At 45.7% G+C, this 14,232-nt stretch overlaps 1 protein-coding gene across 7 annotated transcripts in view; it reads left to right on the forward strand.

Moving 5' to 3' along the window:
* Positions 1–14,232, forward strand: part of Runx1 (RUNX family transcription factor 1) — a 226,898-nt gene that overhangs the window by 178,846 nt on the left and 33,820 nt on the right. For 5 of the 7 annotated variants that reach the window (XM_027929366.2, XM_027929367.2, XM_071615068.1 and 2 more), the window contains one exon: positions 5,921–6,112. The exons of the other annotated variants lie outside the window; for them this stretch is intronic. In XM_027929366.2, coding sequence (XP_027785167.1) covers positions 5,921–6,112 — 192 coding nt within the window. The remainder of the gene's footprint in view (positions 1–5,920; positions 6,113–14,232) is intronic. 7 annotated transcript variants of the gene reach the window in all.

Here is a 14,232-nt window from a genome sequence, read left to right on the forward strand (position 1 = left end):
AAGGTCACCTTAAGTTGTTCAAGAAAGAGGGTGCTTGGAGCCTTCAGTGAGAACCGGTTGAGTAGATAATCACAGCAGAAGTAATTGCTATGGATGCTTTTAGAGCCCCTTGGAGTAATCCATCTTAGTCCTTTAATTCCAGGCTTCCAGATAAGGAGTCTTCGTGACGAGGAGACTCCTCTCGTCCACAGCAAAGTTTGGAGGAAATGCAGACTCAGAGCAGAGGGCGTGTGTGCCAGACTGGCAGTGATGTCTCCTGGGGCCGTGTCTTTTCTCCGGATGGGAGAAGGATTATGGCACCTGTGTTGACATCCTGATCCTCAGAGTGCTCCAGGTCTTAATGCCACATTTCTAGAATGGTATAAGTTTCCATGTGACCTCTTGCTGCCGTTCCCTAAAGTTCTCCCTCAGATGGTGAGGCAGAGGTAACTTCCTATTCGAGAACCTAGGCTCACCTTACAGATCACCTGATTGTCAGATCTGGGCTCTAGAAGAATCTGTCTAGTTATACTGGGAGAGGACAGTTAGTTACATACCATCCACCCAGAAGGGAAGAGTATGGGCCCTTTAAGCTGCTGTGCATACATCAAAATTAAAAAAAAATAAATTGGAAAGCCTTACCAAATAGTTATCACCAAATGAGGCCATCACTCAGTGCCCAGGGACACTTAGTCTAAACACAGTGGAGGTCTACAGCCAACCCTCTGTGTTTGTGGCTTCGGCATCTGCTGATTCAACAACCAACCACAAATTGAAAATATTAACAAATATTGCACCTGTACTGAACAGGTAAAGGCTTTTTGTTGTCATTATTCCCTAATCAATGTAACAACTATTTATATGACATTGACATTATATTCGGTTTTATAAATAGTCCAGAGATAGCTTAAAGTACACAGGAGGATGCGTACATATGTGCAAATATGTGGCCATTTAATAAGAGACTTGAGTGTCTGTGGATTTTGGTAGCCACCAGGGTCCTGGGACCATTCCCCTGAGGATCCTGAGAGATGAATGCTATTGGCCTTTTATTTCCCAGCACACAGCCAATTAGAAGCAGGTCAGAGACAGGCACTGGGGAAGCTCTCGCAGTTGGAGCCGCCCCTCCCTCTAGCTCATGCTTCTAGGTGCCCTGCTTGGCAGCAGCAGCAGCAGCAGCACCTGGGATCTTACTAGAAATGCTGATTCTCAGGCCCCCGAATACTCCAGACCTGCCAAGCTGGCATCTCCAGGTATTGCAGCGCCTGCTTCAAGCATGCTGACACACTGCCACCGTGAACCCCAGCTCTGGCTCTCCTAATTATACCTGCAAACCAAGCTGGCAAGTGAGATCATACAGATGGGGAGGGCAGAAGTTGAAGGGCCCAGACCCCTGCCATCTAGATCTAAGTAGCATTGTGTGCTGCTCATCTCGATTCACTTTGGATCCACAGAAACTTCTGTTTCTAGGAGCATCAAGTGTGAGTGTGTATGTTGAGGGTATTGAGCGACATGTCTTTTAGGCCTGTGCTCTTCCTCTAACTGGCTGTGTGAGGTGGATTAAATGGCATAACCTCTCTGAACTTTGTTTCCCGCGTATAAAAATGTGATAGATTTCTTGGCCTTTTTCCTGTTTTGCCATACAACCACATTGTGCTGTTCTGTTAGCTTCACTATATGAGAAGTGAGGCTGTCTACATTTATAGAACATTGGGTAATAAACATACATATGTAATATATAATAGGATATGTAATATATAGGATATTGTAATAAACATATTATATATCACTACATGCGTTTTGTTGCATTATATATTGTATGTGTAATATGTAAATGATATATAGTATTGGACAAAGTTTCCCAAATTACACAAGCTGGAAGAAGGCTGGGTTTGCTGTCAGGCAGGGTAACATCTCACTTGCAAGAGTGAGGGATTACATTCAGATTCAGTACTGTCACTTGAAAACCCCAATGGCCCTGAAGCCTAGAGTTTAAACTGTTGCACAGGCAAGGTGAGCTGTCTCTACATGGATCAGTTTCTTCTCCCCAGTCATATAACTGCAGTGATAAAGGAAAAATTCCATGTTTTTAAATCTAGAGTCAGGTTCATCGGCAAACATCTATTGAAATGTAAGTGTCCTTTTAAAATGAAGAGTATGAAGTCCATCTGTTCTTTCAGGAGACCTGCAACTTTGTACACACACTCGTGAGCACACAGAGATCTCTTTAGTGTTATCATTTCACATAGATTTTTCCCAACTGCTCATCATGCTGGTGATTTGTGTACACACCTTCCTAGTTTTTCTGCTGTCAAGAAAAGTAGTAAGCCCACGTCAGAAACATGGACAAACAAGTTTATTGATTCCTGGAAAATGCCTTATACACTTTTGCCTAACTTTTGCCAAGAAAAGTTAGCAATTTAGCCATATTGTTTTTTTCTGATAGAAGATAATCTACTACATTTCACTTACCACCACAGATCACAATGGTGTGTTGAAAAATCCACTTCAGTTATCAATGAGACACGCATGCCTTCTCAGTCTACGAGAAAAATGAAAGCTGGTCTCATTATCTGTCATAAAATATTATAACATTTAGCGATACCCTCATGAGCAGCCATCCCAGGAAACTACAGGAATGTGTTTGTAATGAAGTAAAATTTAGCAAATGGCGTTCACTCATTTTTATTATACTTTTTCATTCTTTTTGTGACTCTGCATATATAATGAAATTCCAATCAATACTTTTTTTCACAAATGTAAAAATGATAATGAAATAATTCAGGGTACTTTTCAACTCTGTTTAAGAGTTAGTGAGATGTCCCAGCGTGAAGTCTTGGGGTAGCCACGGTTTCAAGTCAGCAGCCTGACTTTCAACACGCTCCAAAAGCCAGGTTGCCAACGTGCATATGTTTAGGGCTGTATCGTAATTCTCCCAGGGGGTTGGTCCTGTGTTGAATTCCCTGTTGCCCTCCAAAGTCCCGCCCTCACTAAGGAAGCAGAAAAGTGAATTTCATAGTGGACATTTTCCATACTCCTCTATTTAAAATTCAGGGGGCAAATTGACGTTTTAATAGCACACAAGTACAGGAAACTGAAGACATAAAGCATCCATTTTCCCCAGTCTGAAAGTTTATATCGGAAGCTCCTATATTTCATGCAAAATATTGCTTATTTGGCACACAATGCCTGGGGGTTTCAGAAAAGAAGAATTAGGTGTTCCTGGGCTCTAGCTCCTGAGCGCATCTGGACCACACCTTGGACATAATGATGTGTACTTTTCCCTGTGCCCTCAGCTGCCTCTCTCTAATGCTATTGTGAGCTTGGGGGTCAAGTTCCCCCCAGAGGCAGCACTGCTCCTCCCTGCTCCCAGAACACACGTGGGGAGAGTGTGGAATGAACTCTTCCCCAATCCTCTGGCATTAAACTCAGCCCCAAGACTCTCAGGGCTTAGGGAATAGCTTAGAGTGCAGAATTGTTTTCTCTGAGAGCTATGCCTGAACATTCCTGCTAAAGCAGGCGGCCATCAGTTAATCTCTGCAAATGACTACAGTTTTGGCAGGTGTCAGCTGGTACAGAAATGGTTCACATGTTAAAACATTTTTTAGAGCGTAGGGTAATAAGAGGGGACTAATAAAAATCCCAACCTCCTGTAGCGTCGGGCCACAGTGGCCACTTGAAATGACTTATTCCTGTTTAGTTTCTCGGTGGCACCTGTCCCCAGGTTTGCTAAGGCAGACACACTGATAGGTTTCTTCAAAGGTTGGCCGAAGAGGCCACCGCACTCGAAGCCGTGCGTTCGGGACTGTCCTGTACTCATCATTCCCTGGGTCACCCACTGTCCTTCACACAGTGTTCTTCAAAAATGCCACTGGGTGCCCAAGGCATGTGAGGTTGAAATGTAGACAGAGCCTGCTGGAAGCCCTTGCCAACCAGCATTCTTTCTGAGGCCGTAGAACACTCCAGAATCATGCTTCCTGCCATTTTCTTTCCTTGACTCCTAATACCAGGCATCAAACTTCAGGAGGCATTTAAAGGGCTAAATTATGCTTTTAAAGGTTTTTGAGTTGGAATTGTGGGTTTTTCCGCAAGGAAACCTTCAGATTTTTCAGTGTGATCAGGAAGTGAGGGTCAGTCCTAAGAGGAGGAAGGAACCAGGAGGACTCCATTCAGGGACACTGAATTACACCGTGATGGAAATAGAATGTTCTAGAAAAGGACGTTTTTGTACTTCTGAGGGAAAGGGATGATGGCGGTTGCTCCGGGACCTGGCCCCTTTTGTCCACAGACCTGGTGCTTAAAATACTCAGCCTGTAAGAGGCCTCTCACATGTGAGCCGGCCGAGCCTGCGTGACTCAGGGTGTTTGCGTTTGACTCGAGTGTTGTGGGCTGGAGCACTGAATCAGAGTCCAGATTTGCCTGGGTGACACATGAAAAGAGGGAGCGTTGCATTTGAACTACACAAATATTATGCTTAAGTATTTTTCCTCCTTTTGGAGCCAAACAGGTCTTGTTAATGATAAAATCACTGCAATATAGTGGGCCTTTTTTCTGGTGCGGAATTTGAGACAGTGTCAACCGTGCCAAGGGGCCCCGAAGCAGGAAGAACCGGCAGGCCGCGGAGATTGGGAACCATAACATGAGTTATACAATTTAATTTTATATTGTAGTGATGGGGAACTAGGAGAAAATGTGCTGCTCCAGGTGGCACCCCTACCCGGGGCTGGGGGGCGTGCAGTCAAGGATTCTCTTTCTACTTTAGGGTTAGGACAGGGTATGGAAGGAGCGCTTTCTGGGGGCAGCAAGCTGGCTGTTTTGATGCTGGGATTTTTTTGTGAAATCGATCAAGGACTCTTTATCCAAACAAACCTCAAGGGTGAGGAGGGGGTCAGAGGGCATCTTCTTTGAAAGAGGAATGAATTGCCAAGGCCCAGTGGGGCCGCATCCCTACATGGGAACCTCAGCTCTGCCATCTCTCCTTTAATGACATTTTGTTGGGAATTTAAGAGAGAAAACTGGAGGCCCAGTCCTCCTGGTACACCCCATGTGAGCCCCTCTGCTGGCTGTTCCTGGTGACAGTGACACCGACTGTCCACAGAGACACCGAAGGCCCACCCTCCCACTTTAGATCCCTGAACCAGCCTGGGGAAGCTCCCCAAGTTCGCTGGCTGCTCGCTCTGCGCTCCAGAGGTCCTGGGCTGGCAGGAGTACTGGACGAGGACCAGGTCACACCTTCCTGTCGACCCCCTCATAGGAGTGAACCCAGGGAGTGGGCTTCGGGGAAGAAAGAATAACCCCGAGGCGCCTGCCTGGAGAGGGAGGGGGGGCCGAGGGATGGCCCCTGGAGGCGCACCTATGACAGGAAATCTGACCTCCAGGGCAGTGGTTCGTGGCCACACCCCGTTTCCTGTTGGAAGGGGCATGCTGGGGGCCTCCAGGGCCAGCTCGGCTGCTGCTTAGGCCTGAGGGTACTTGGGTTTGCAGTAGGGAGGGGCAACCTGGTGCCGCGGGAGGGCACCTTTCCTGGCCACCACAGTTAGCCCACAGCCATGGCAGAGTGCCAACAGGTAACCCAGCTTCCTGCCCGACTGCCACTGCCATGGCCACTTCCTGTGTCCTCCTGCGTTCATCCTGCCCAGCTGAGGTAGGAGCTGAGTGGGGGGTGGGGGGGGGTGAGGACCAGGCCCAGACTGAAGGAGCACTAGTGGCCAGTATGATGAAAGAGGTCCTGGTCTGCAATAGGGACAGTGGCCCCAAATTCCCACAAGCAGCCAAATTCCCACTGGGCAGATGTCCAGCAAGTCCACGTTGGGGGTGAGGGAAGAGGGAGGGGAAAGACGAGAAAAGCCCCCGTTTTAGAAATTCCACGATACATTTTCTTATCTCTTCCCTCCCTCCTTCCCCATCTCCCTCTCTGTCTCCCACCCGCTCCCCACAATAGGACATCGTCAGAAACTAGATGATCAGACCAAGCCTGGGAGCTTGTCCTTTTCCGAGCGGCTCAGTGAACTGGAGCAGCTGCGGCGCACGGCCATGAGGGTCAGCCCGCACCACCCAGCCCCCACGCCCAACCCTCGGGCCTCCTTGAACCACTCCACTGCCTTTAACCCTCAGCCTCAGAGCCAGATGCAGGGTAAGTACCAGGTGGGGCGCGTCTCCCCCACCCACCCAGACCAGGGTGGCTTGTTCTGGATGCTTAAAGGGAGCCCCTTGAGCCAGCAGCAGCACCTGGGAGCTGGTTAGAAATGCAGTCCCTGGCCACTCCGCCCACTGAGTCAGGTCTGCATTGCCGCGGGATGTGCAGATTGAGAAGCCGTGCTGCTTAGGCTGCAGAGGAGATAAGGAGATACACACACATGGGCACACAGTGTCTCTCAGTATCTATGGGCGATAGGGTCCAGGACCCAATGCAGATGCCGAAATCCATGGGTGTTCAAGTCCCTTATATAAAGTGGCTTAATATTTGCATATCACCTACACATATTTTCCCATATACTTTAAGCTACCTCTAGACTACTTGTAGTAGCTAATGTAAATGCTAAATAACTAGTTGTAATAGTATTTTGGGGGGATTATGACAAGAAAAAACTCTCTACATGTTCAGTGTAGATGCAGTTTTTAAGAAAATATTTAAAATCTGTGGTTGATTGAATCCTTAGATACAGAACTGACAGATACAGAGGACCAACTCTGTGTGTGTGTGAGTGTGTCTGAGTGTGTACACATATATGCAATCTGGAATTTTTTAAAGAGCTTTGGTTGTGCTATTTTCTTACCTACTCTTTAGGCTTGAAGATACATCACACACAACCACCCACATACACATGCATGTCTAGCAAGGTGAGGTGGGGATATTTCAAGTTCTTGATGCATGTAAAGTATTTATGGGTTTGTATCTAATATATGTTATTTTTAAAAATATTAAGAAGTAGTAGAAATGTATGGGTGCCATTATATCAAGCATAATATTTGCAAAGCAATAAAGAACACAAGTCCCCCCACCCCAAGGGGCCAGTGAGCAATCGCAAAACTACTATAAAATGCAATAATTGCATAAAACCCACTGTGCCAAATTAGAGAACACAGTGCTTACATCGGAGAACCACTGATGTCAATGATAGCTTGCTCCATGGTACCATTTCAAATATCTGAAATGCAGTCATTTTCTCTGTGCCATGCAGACACAGCTGTATTTAATATGGTCACAGTAAGATTCCCTTCTCAAAGAAGCAGCTTTGTTCAACTCAAAGGAAAAGATAAACAACACATCTGGAGAAGGGCAGGTAGCCAGCAGGGTACACAGCAGTTCCTTGGAGACGTTAGCTTCCCCAGGCATTTTCTGCATGTGGGTTGTGTTGTGAGGGGCGCAGGCAGCATGTCTTTATTAGGCCAACTGCTTTCTTTTAGGGCTAACACACGCAGGGCTCTTGCAAGGCGTGCCCACATCTTCTACTGAGCATTATGGAAAGCCCAGGCCATTCATTCTCACAGTGAGGCTCCGGAGGGAGGTGCTTTTATTTGAGTGGAAAGTTCCCAAAGAAATCTCCCCATAAGATGAACTGTGCACATGGTACTGAGTGACCTATCTGTAGGTAGCCCTTTTGTATACAAATAGAAACCTAAAGCTTGAGGTCTGGAGGCTCTTTCTCATCTGCGATCTCATTGTAAGTGTATTTAGGAAGCAGTCCCATGAAATCATTAGTCTCCTTATGCTTAATAATCATATATAGTTATTCAAAATATGCACACTGATTTTAAAAGATTCCACAGTGCATGAATGTGTGGCAAATGAGAGCAGCTGGTATATATGTTAGAGTGATGGACTTGGGGCAAGTTTTATTTCAATGAAAAATTGAAGATTTTTTTATCTTGAAAATATCCAGGAGATTATTTTATCTTGTTTAGGATCATTTAAATTAATGTAAGTCATCTTTCAATTTGTGTGTAAGATCAAAGGGTTAAAACTGTGTTAAACGTTCTTCGTTTCTGTGACCATTTGAACTACCATGTTGATAAAGGGATTTGCTGACTGTAGGACAGACTTCTGAATGAAAAATATTAAGCATTTTTAAGAGAATTCAACCATAGTGGGGCAAATTGAAAATTTCACCTTGGGTCTGCTTTATTTTGGACAGTTTTGGTGAGGAGCAAATGTAATCTGATTTCTCTTTTCATCAGATATGACTCTTTGCCAAGAAAAAAGGAAAAAAGAGGGGGATGGGAAGTTGGCAGGTTGGGTTCTTTGTCCTCTGCAGGCGGCCGCTCTTGGGCTCTGGGCCAGAGGCCTGGCCTTCCATAGGCATCCTGTAGCTCTTTGGAGTACTGTGTGCTTAGCGCCAAGTATCACCCCTTTTGTTCCTTTTAAAAACTTTTTACTTCTGCAACATCTAAGCAATCATAACTTGCTTTTAGAGTACCCTAGGGGCTTGGTTGCTACTCTAAAGAATGTGTTAACTATATTGCTGGTGTTCTTTCTCTCCAAAATATGAATCTGATATGCAATAAATACTTCACTTGTAAAATGGAAGGAACAGCATCTTAGAAATGAGTGAGCAAGATATTTTCTTTAAAACTACTTTTCCTCTCTCTTTCTCCCTTACACTCTCTCAATCTCTCTCTCCTCCCCTCCTCTGTCTCCCGCTTCCTTCCCCCCCCATATTTCCTGTAAGAAAATGCTGTTATGCAGTTGCATTCTGAGTAGCCCCTTAAGCTTTTTTTCTGGAAATTAGAAGTTAGCAGGGATGGGCTGGGAGAATAAGTCGGTTGGTAGAGTGCTTGCCTTGCATGCACAAGGCCCTGGATTCAATCCCCAGTACCAAAAAAAAAAAAAAAAAAAATTAACAGGGATGATATGCAAGTCTCTTTCACCAGTCTTTTTTCACTTTGTTCTCAACAAGAGAAAAAGGCTGATTTCCAGGATTAGCCTAGAGTGTCCATATTAAGACGATACTTTAAGAAATCACTCTTTGAAATGGCAGCAGTAGTTTTAAGAAAAATATCCCAGAAGTGGGCAGGGCAGCCCTTCTGTGGTGCTGTGTGAATGTTTTTCAGCTTTACAGAGAGCCATGTCTGTACCTGGGGACTTGGGGATCACCAAGGTTCATAGAGAGGCTGGGGGGGAGGCTTAAGCCAGCCCCTCTGTCAGCAGGAAGTCACTGATACAGAATAGCACCTCTATTTATCTAGAATCAGATGGGCTTCAGAATCACTCAAAATAGACATCTGGAATGATCAGAAGCAGGGTGCAGATGGAGAGGGGGGCAGGTTACCATGCCACCAAACCACTATTTATTTGTTGAGGTTTTAACTATAAAAGGGCTGAGGTTAATTTCAACTTCCTATTTTGCCAGGTCTTAAAATTGAAGAGAAAGCCTTTTGCATGGCTTCATGGTTATGCAAGTCGAGATGCGAGCATGAACTTCCATGGTTGTGATTCAGAATTCACATATTCCTTTTAACCCAGGGGACAGGGTTAGATTCTAGAGAGCTGTTTGGTCTCACCTCCCAGTTGGAGATGGCTTGGGGCAACCCAAGTGAGTAATTTTAAGAATTTAACTCTGATTGACCAAATCTGGGGAACCGCATTGAAGGTGGTGTAGCTTCCTCCTTCCTGGGGAGATGAGGATACAGGGACATTAGCTGCTGTAGAAAATTGTCAAACTCAGCTGAACTAAGAGGCCGGTGTTGCTGTCACTGCGCCCACTGGTTACTCTGAGCATCTTGCTGGCTTTCCTTGGCCTACTTGTGACGTGGCACGGGTCAGACCTTTTGTCTCCCATGTTCTATGCTCACGGCCGTCTCACACGGTTAATAGAGAAGCCGAACGTGCCCACTGTCTCCAAGCTCCCTGGCTTGGACTGGACTCAAACACAGACCTTCCTGGCAGTTCATGAAGCTAGCGCAGGTGGGCTGGAAGTCGCTCCCAAGTTGTACTCTTGGATCAAGGGCAGACAGGTCTGACCAGTGTTGAAAAGGAGAGACATGGGAGAGGTGTTGGCTAGCCGCTCACGGAGCTGTCCTGACTGAATGCATTCTGTTATGACTCAGTGTTGATCTTAATGATGACTCTGGGCTCTCTGATTGGTGCCTTTCTAAACTGTCCCCTTTTGGTACATTTGTACTTTTTTTAAAAAAAAAAATTAGGGGTTGGGGATTGAACCCAAGGGTGCTTAATCACTGAGGCACATTATCAGTTCTTTTATTTTTTTTTTAATTTTGAGACAGGGTCTTGCTAAGTTGCTGAGCCTGACTTTGAACTTTCAATCCTCGTCTCAGCCTCCCCACCTGCTGGCATTACAGGTGTGTGCTACCGTGCCCAGCTGTATACATTTGTTTATAAGATGGGGAGAAAAGACAACTCAGAATAATGAATCTCTGAGCATGCATGAATGGGGATGCGTGGGCAGGAAGAGGGCTCCCCAGCTACTCTGTGTTTCCTTTGATGGGGCAACTGCCTTCCTAGGGGTGAGCCTTTCTTGTAGGGTCCAATGGAACCAAACCAGGAAACATCTGATCAGCCTGAGGAGAGTGGGTACCTCCACTGGAGAGTTCCATATGGCCAAGAGGGCTCTGTCTTCACAGATCATCTCCTGGTTTTTAGTATTGATGTTTATCTTCCCCCAAAGTTAATGTTACTTTAAGTAGATTGTCTTCTCTTGCCACCGTGTGTGAAATTCTTTGAGGTACTGAATCGGCCTTGCTCCTCAGTTGTGCTGGGTTCCTCGTGTCAGTCTGATTCTCTCCGTGTGGGCAGACTTTTCCACCCTCCTGTAGGGAGCAGAGGTAACCCCTGCCTCCAGGGAACAATGCCAGAGGAGGAGATAAGGGGCCTGGGGGCTTCTTGCCCAGAAAGCTCCAGAAAATGACATGAAGACCCCCTTCCAGACATGGAGGACACACCAGCTGCAGAGCATTACCCACCCCCCTCTCCTTCCCTCCTTCCCATCCCCCCCTTTTTTTCTTTTCTAGCAATTCTAGAAGTTTGAAAACAAAGTGAGGGGGACTTTGTTTACCTTGGAATTATATACTACAATCAAATTAGATGCAACCAGAGACTCTCATATGGAAATCTATAATGATCATTTCATGATCATACAGTAAAATTCAGTGCTAGAAACCAACTTGTAAGACCTGTTGTAACGTGAAAATGCAAGATTTCATTAAAAAAAGAAAAAAAAGAAAAACCCCTCTTACCTAGATGTAGTGTTTGAGAACCTAAAGATCATAGCACCAGAATCGTACCTGAAAAGCCAGCCTGAGTATGGTGTTCCCATAAACAAGAGGAAGGGAGGAAGGGGGCTGCAGGAGGCCAGCAGGAGGGAGGGAGGAAAGAGAGAGAAAAAATGAAAAAGGAAAGGAAGAGAGGGAAGGAGAGAGGAAGGGAAACCTAGAGGGATGAGTACTGAACAAAGAACCCCTTTGGGCGTGAGGGGCAGCCACCCCCTGCCCCCTCACCAGCAGGCAGGTTAGTGGAATGAGAAGCTCCTCAAGGCAGGCACTGGAACGCGGTTCCTATTCTATATTCTTGGCGGGTGCAACACAAACCAGAAGTTTAAGGAAAGTGTGGGAAGGTAAAAGTAAGGAACTGCACTGTGGCCATGGACAACTGGAGAGAGGAGTGGAGGAGAAGGAGCCGGCTGGCCCTGCGTCCTGACCCACCTGTGCCAGGTGGCTGACATCCTTGCTGGCTAGTCACTCCTTGGGGTTGCTTCATGAAGCTTAGAGTGGCCAGACCTTTTGTGCCTTCTCTGATGTGCTACCTTCTGCCATTATAGATAGGCACAGGGACCAACCCAGCAGTCTCCGAACAGACATTCCAGTGCTGCGACATATTTACAGCTAGGTACTTATAGCTAAGTAGTTAATAAGCCAGCCTTTCACAGGGGCTTGCCAATCTGTGACTTCCCAGCACCCTAGGAATCAAAACCCACATTTTAGCAGGCTTCCTTTGCAGACCAAATGTTTCCATGGGTATCATTCAGAATGGTCAAGCCACTTTCTCAGGAGCATGTTGGTACCTTGTGGGCATCTTTTCTAATTAGAAGGGGAAAAGATTTCACTTTAGGACTTGATCTTAATGATAAATTATTCTTATTGGCTGCATAGGTTCCAAAAGTTTCCTTGATGCTTGTGAACCTAGAGGCCGGTGCACACAGTGCATTAAAAGATTTTGGGGGGAAGAAGCTTTGTTTTAACAAAGCTATAAGTCGGTGCACTTATATGATATTGATGCTAACAATATGGTTAGAAGATAGCAGAGCATAGGCTAAGAAGGAAGATCCAAGAGGCAATCCCCCTAAACTGGTCTTCCCAATCTGGCCTCCACAACATGTGCTACAGGACTTTTGGCAAGATACTTAACCCCTTAAAGCCTCAGTTTCCCATCTGACACGTGGGAATTATATAGCTATCCTTGCAGTTGGTATAGTGACAGTGAACCATAAGGCAGTGGATGTTAGAGCCAGCCCAGAGTTAACACTCAGGAAGGGCCACGTCACAATTGGCATTGACAAACAATACCAAGCTTTTTGGTTTTCTGATACTGCTATGATGAAGTGCCACAATTTCGGGGCTAAAACCATAGGAATATGTTCTCTCACAATTGGAGCCAGAAGTCCACCATCAAGGTGTTGGCAGGATGAAGCTCCCTCTGCAGGCTGTAGGGGAGGATCTTCCTGCCTCTTCTCCGGCTTTGGTGGCTCCAGAATCCCTTGGTTTATGACTGTGTCCCTCCAGTCTCTTCTTCCCTCTTTATTCGGCATTCTCCTCTATCTCATCTATTCCTCTGTTTCTTATAAGGACACATGTCATTGGATTTAGGCCCCGCCCACCCAGTCCTTGGTGGCCTCAAGGTCTTTTATGTAATTATATCCAGGGGCTGGACTTGTAGCTCAGCGGTAGAGCGCTTGCCTCATATAGGTGAGGCACTGGGTTCAGTTCCCAGGACCACATAGAAATAAGCAAATAAAATAAAGGTCCATCAACAACTAAAAAAATATTTAAAAAAAACTTTTTCCAAATAAGATCCCATTCACAGTTCTGAAGGTCAGAACATGCACCTCTTTTTACGGGGCACCATTCAACTCACATACCAAGGTCATCAGGTCATTGGCCAGTGGCATTCAGGTTTGTCCACATATAGCTTGTGCATGTCCATCCCCCATAACAGATAGGAGGACAGGTGAATGGGAACACGAGGACTTGTGCCTACACACCCGGTTCACGTCCTACCACTACTAGCATCTCCGTCCACCATTTGGGGGTTAGTGCTGTGCACCTTCATTTCCCAGCCAGGAGAACATGGGATTTCTTTTCTCTTTTTTCCTAGATAAGGTAAGATTTCTCAGTATTTTCTGGAACACCTATACAAATGGAAACACAGACCCCAATAGTGGTAGAGAAAGGGAGATTTTCCCTGATCTCGGAAGTAATGCAAGACAGGAAGACAGGCAACCTGGGTGCCTCTCACTCTAGTCCCCCAAAGCCATGGCAGTATAAATATCAATAAGCAGAGGACCAGAGAAGGACAGGAAGACCAAAGCCAGCCAGCTGGGATGGGCTCAAGAATATGACCTCCTGGACAAAGCTGGACATAACACTGTTGTTTTGAAACAAGCTGCCTTTTTAACAAATGGCTTTATTGCAAAGCATCATTGCCAGACATCTGTTTCAAAGGAATAGTGGTTTACTTTGTATATCTCATTATCCCAAATTTACAAATCACCTGACGACAGTCTTTCAAACTGGGATATTTATCAAAGAAATTTTGATGGTAGCCATGAAGTCATATCGAAGTTTAGCAAAAGTTTGTGCCAAAAGAAGAACAAACAGTCTGTCAGCTATGAAAAATGGCTCTGACAGACCTAGTTCTGCAAACTGAGTTGGTTTTACTCGTTTGCATTATTATTTGTCATTTTCAGACTCTTTCAAATCCAGCATTTAGGATTTAAATTGTGCTGGGGGACTACAACTGCTTCTGTCTTTCCTTATTTCCCTCAGAGCGCCCCAGCCTGACTTTCAGGGGACATGGAGTGAGGCAAAGGGTTTCCCTGCCTCCACACCAACAGTGGCTTCTGTGCCTATGTGAACCATATATTCACATTTCCCTTTCAAAGCCTCAGCCCTACTTTTTTCTTTTTTCTTTTCATTATGAAACATCTGCCTCCTGTGCAGTTGAACAGCCAGTTGTTATGGAGATTGAAGATACAGGATTGCAAAAGGCCTGCAAATAAAATCTTCCCTGACAAACCTAGT

The sequence above is a fragment of the Marmota flaviventris genome, chromosome 8 (assembly GCF_047511675.1).
Source record: "Marmota flaviventris isolate mMarFla1 chromosome 8, mMarFla1.hap1, whole genome shotgun sequence".
In the NCBI taxonomy this organism is placed as follows: domain Eukaryota; kingdom Metazoa; phylum Chordata; class Mammalia; order Rodentia; family Sciuridae; genus Marmota; species Marmota flaviventris.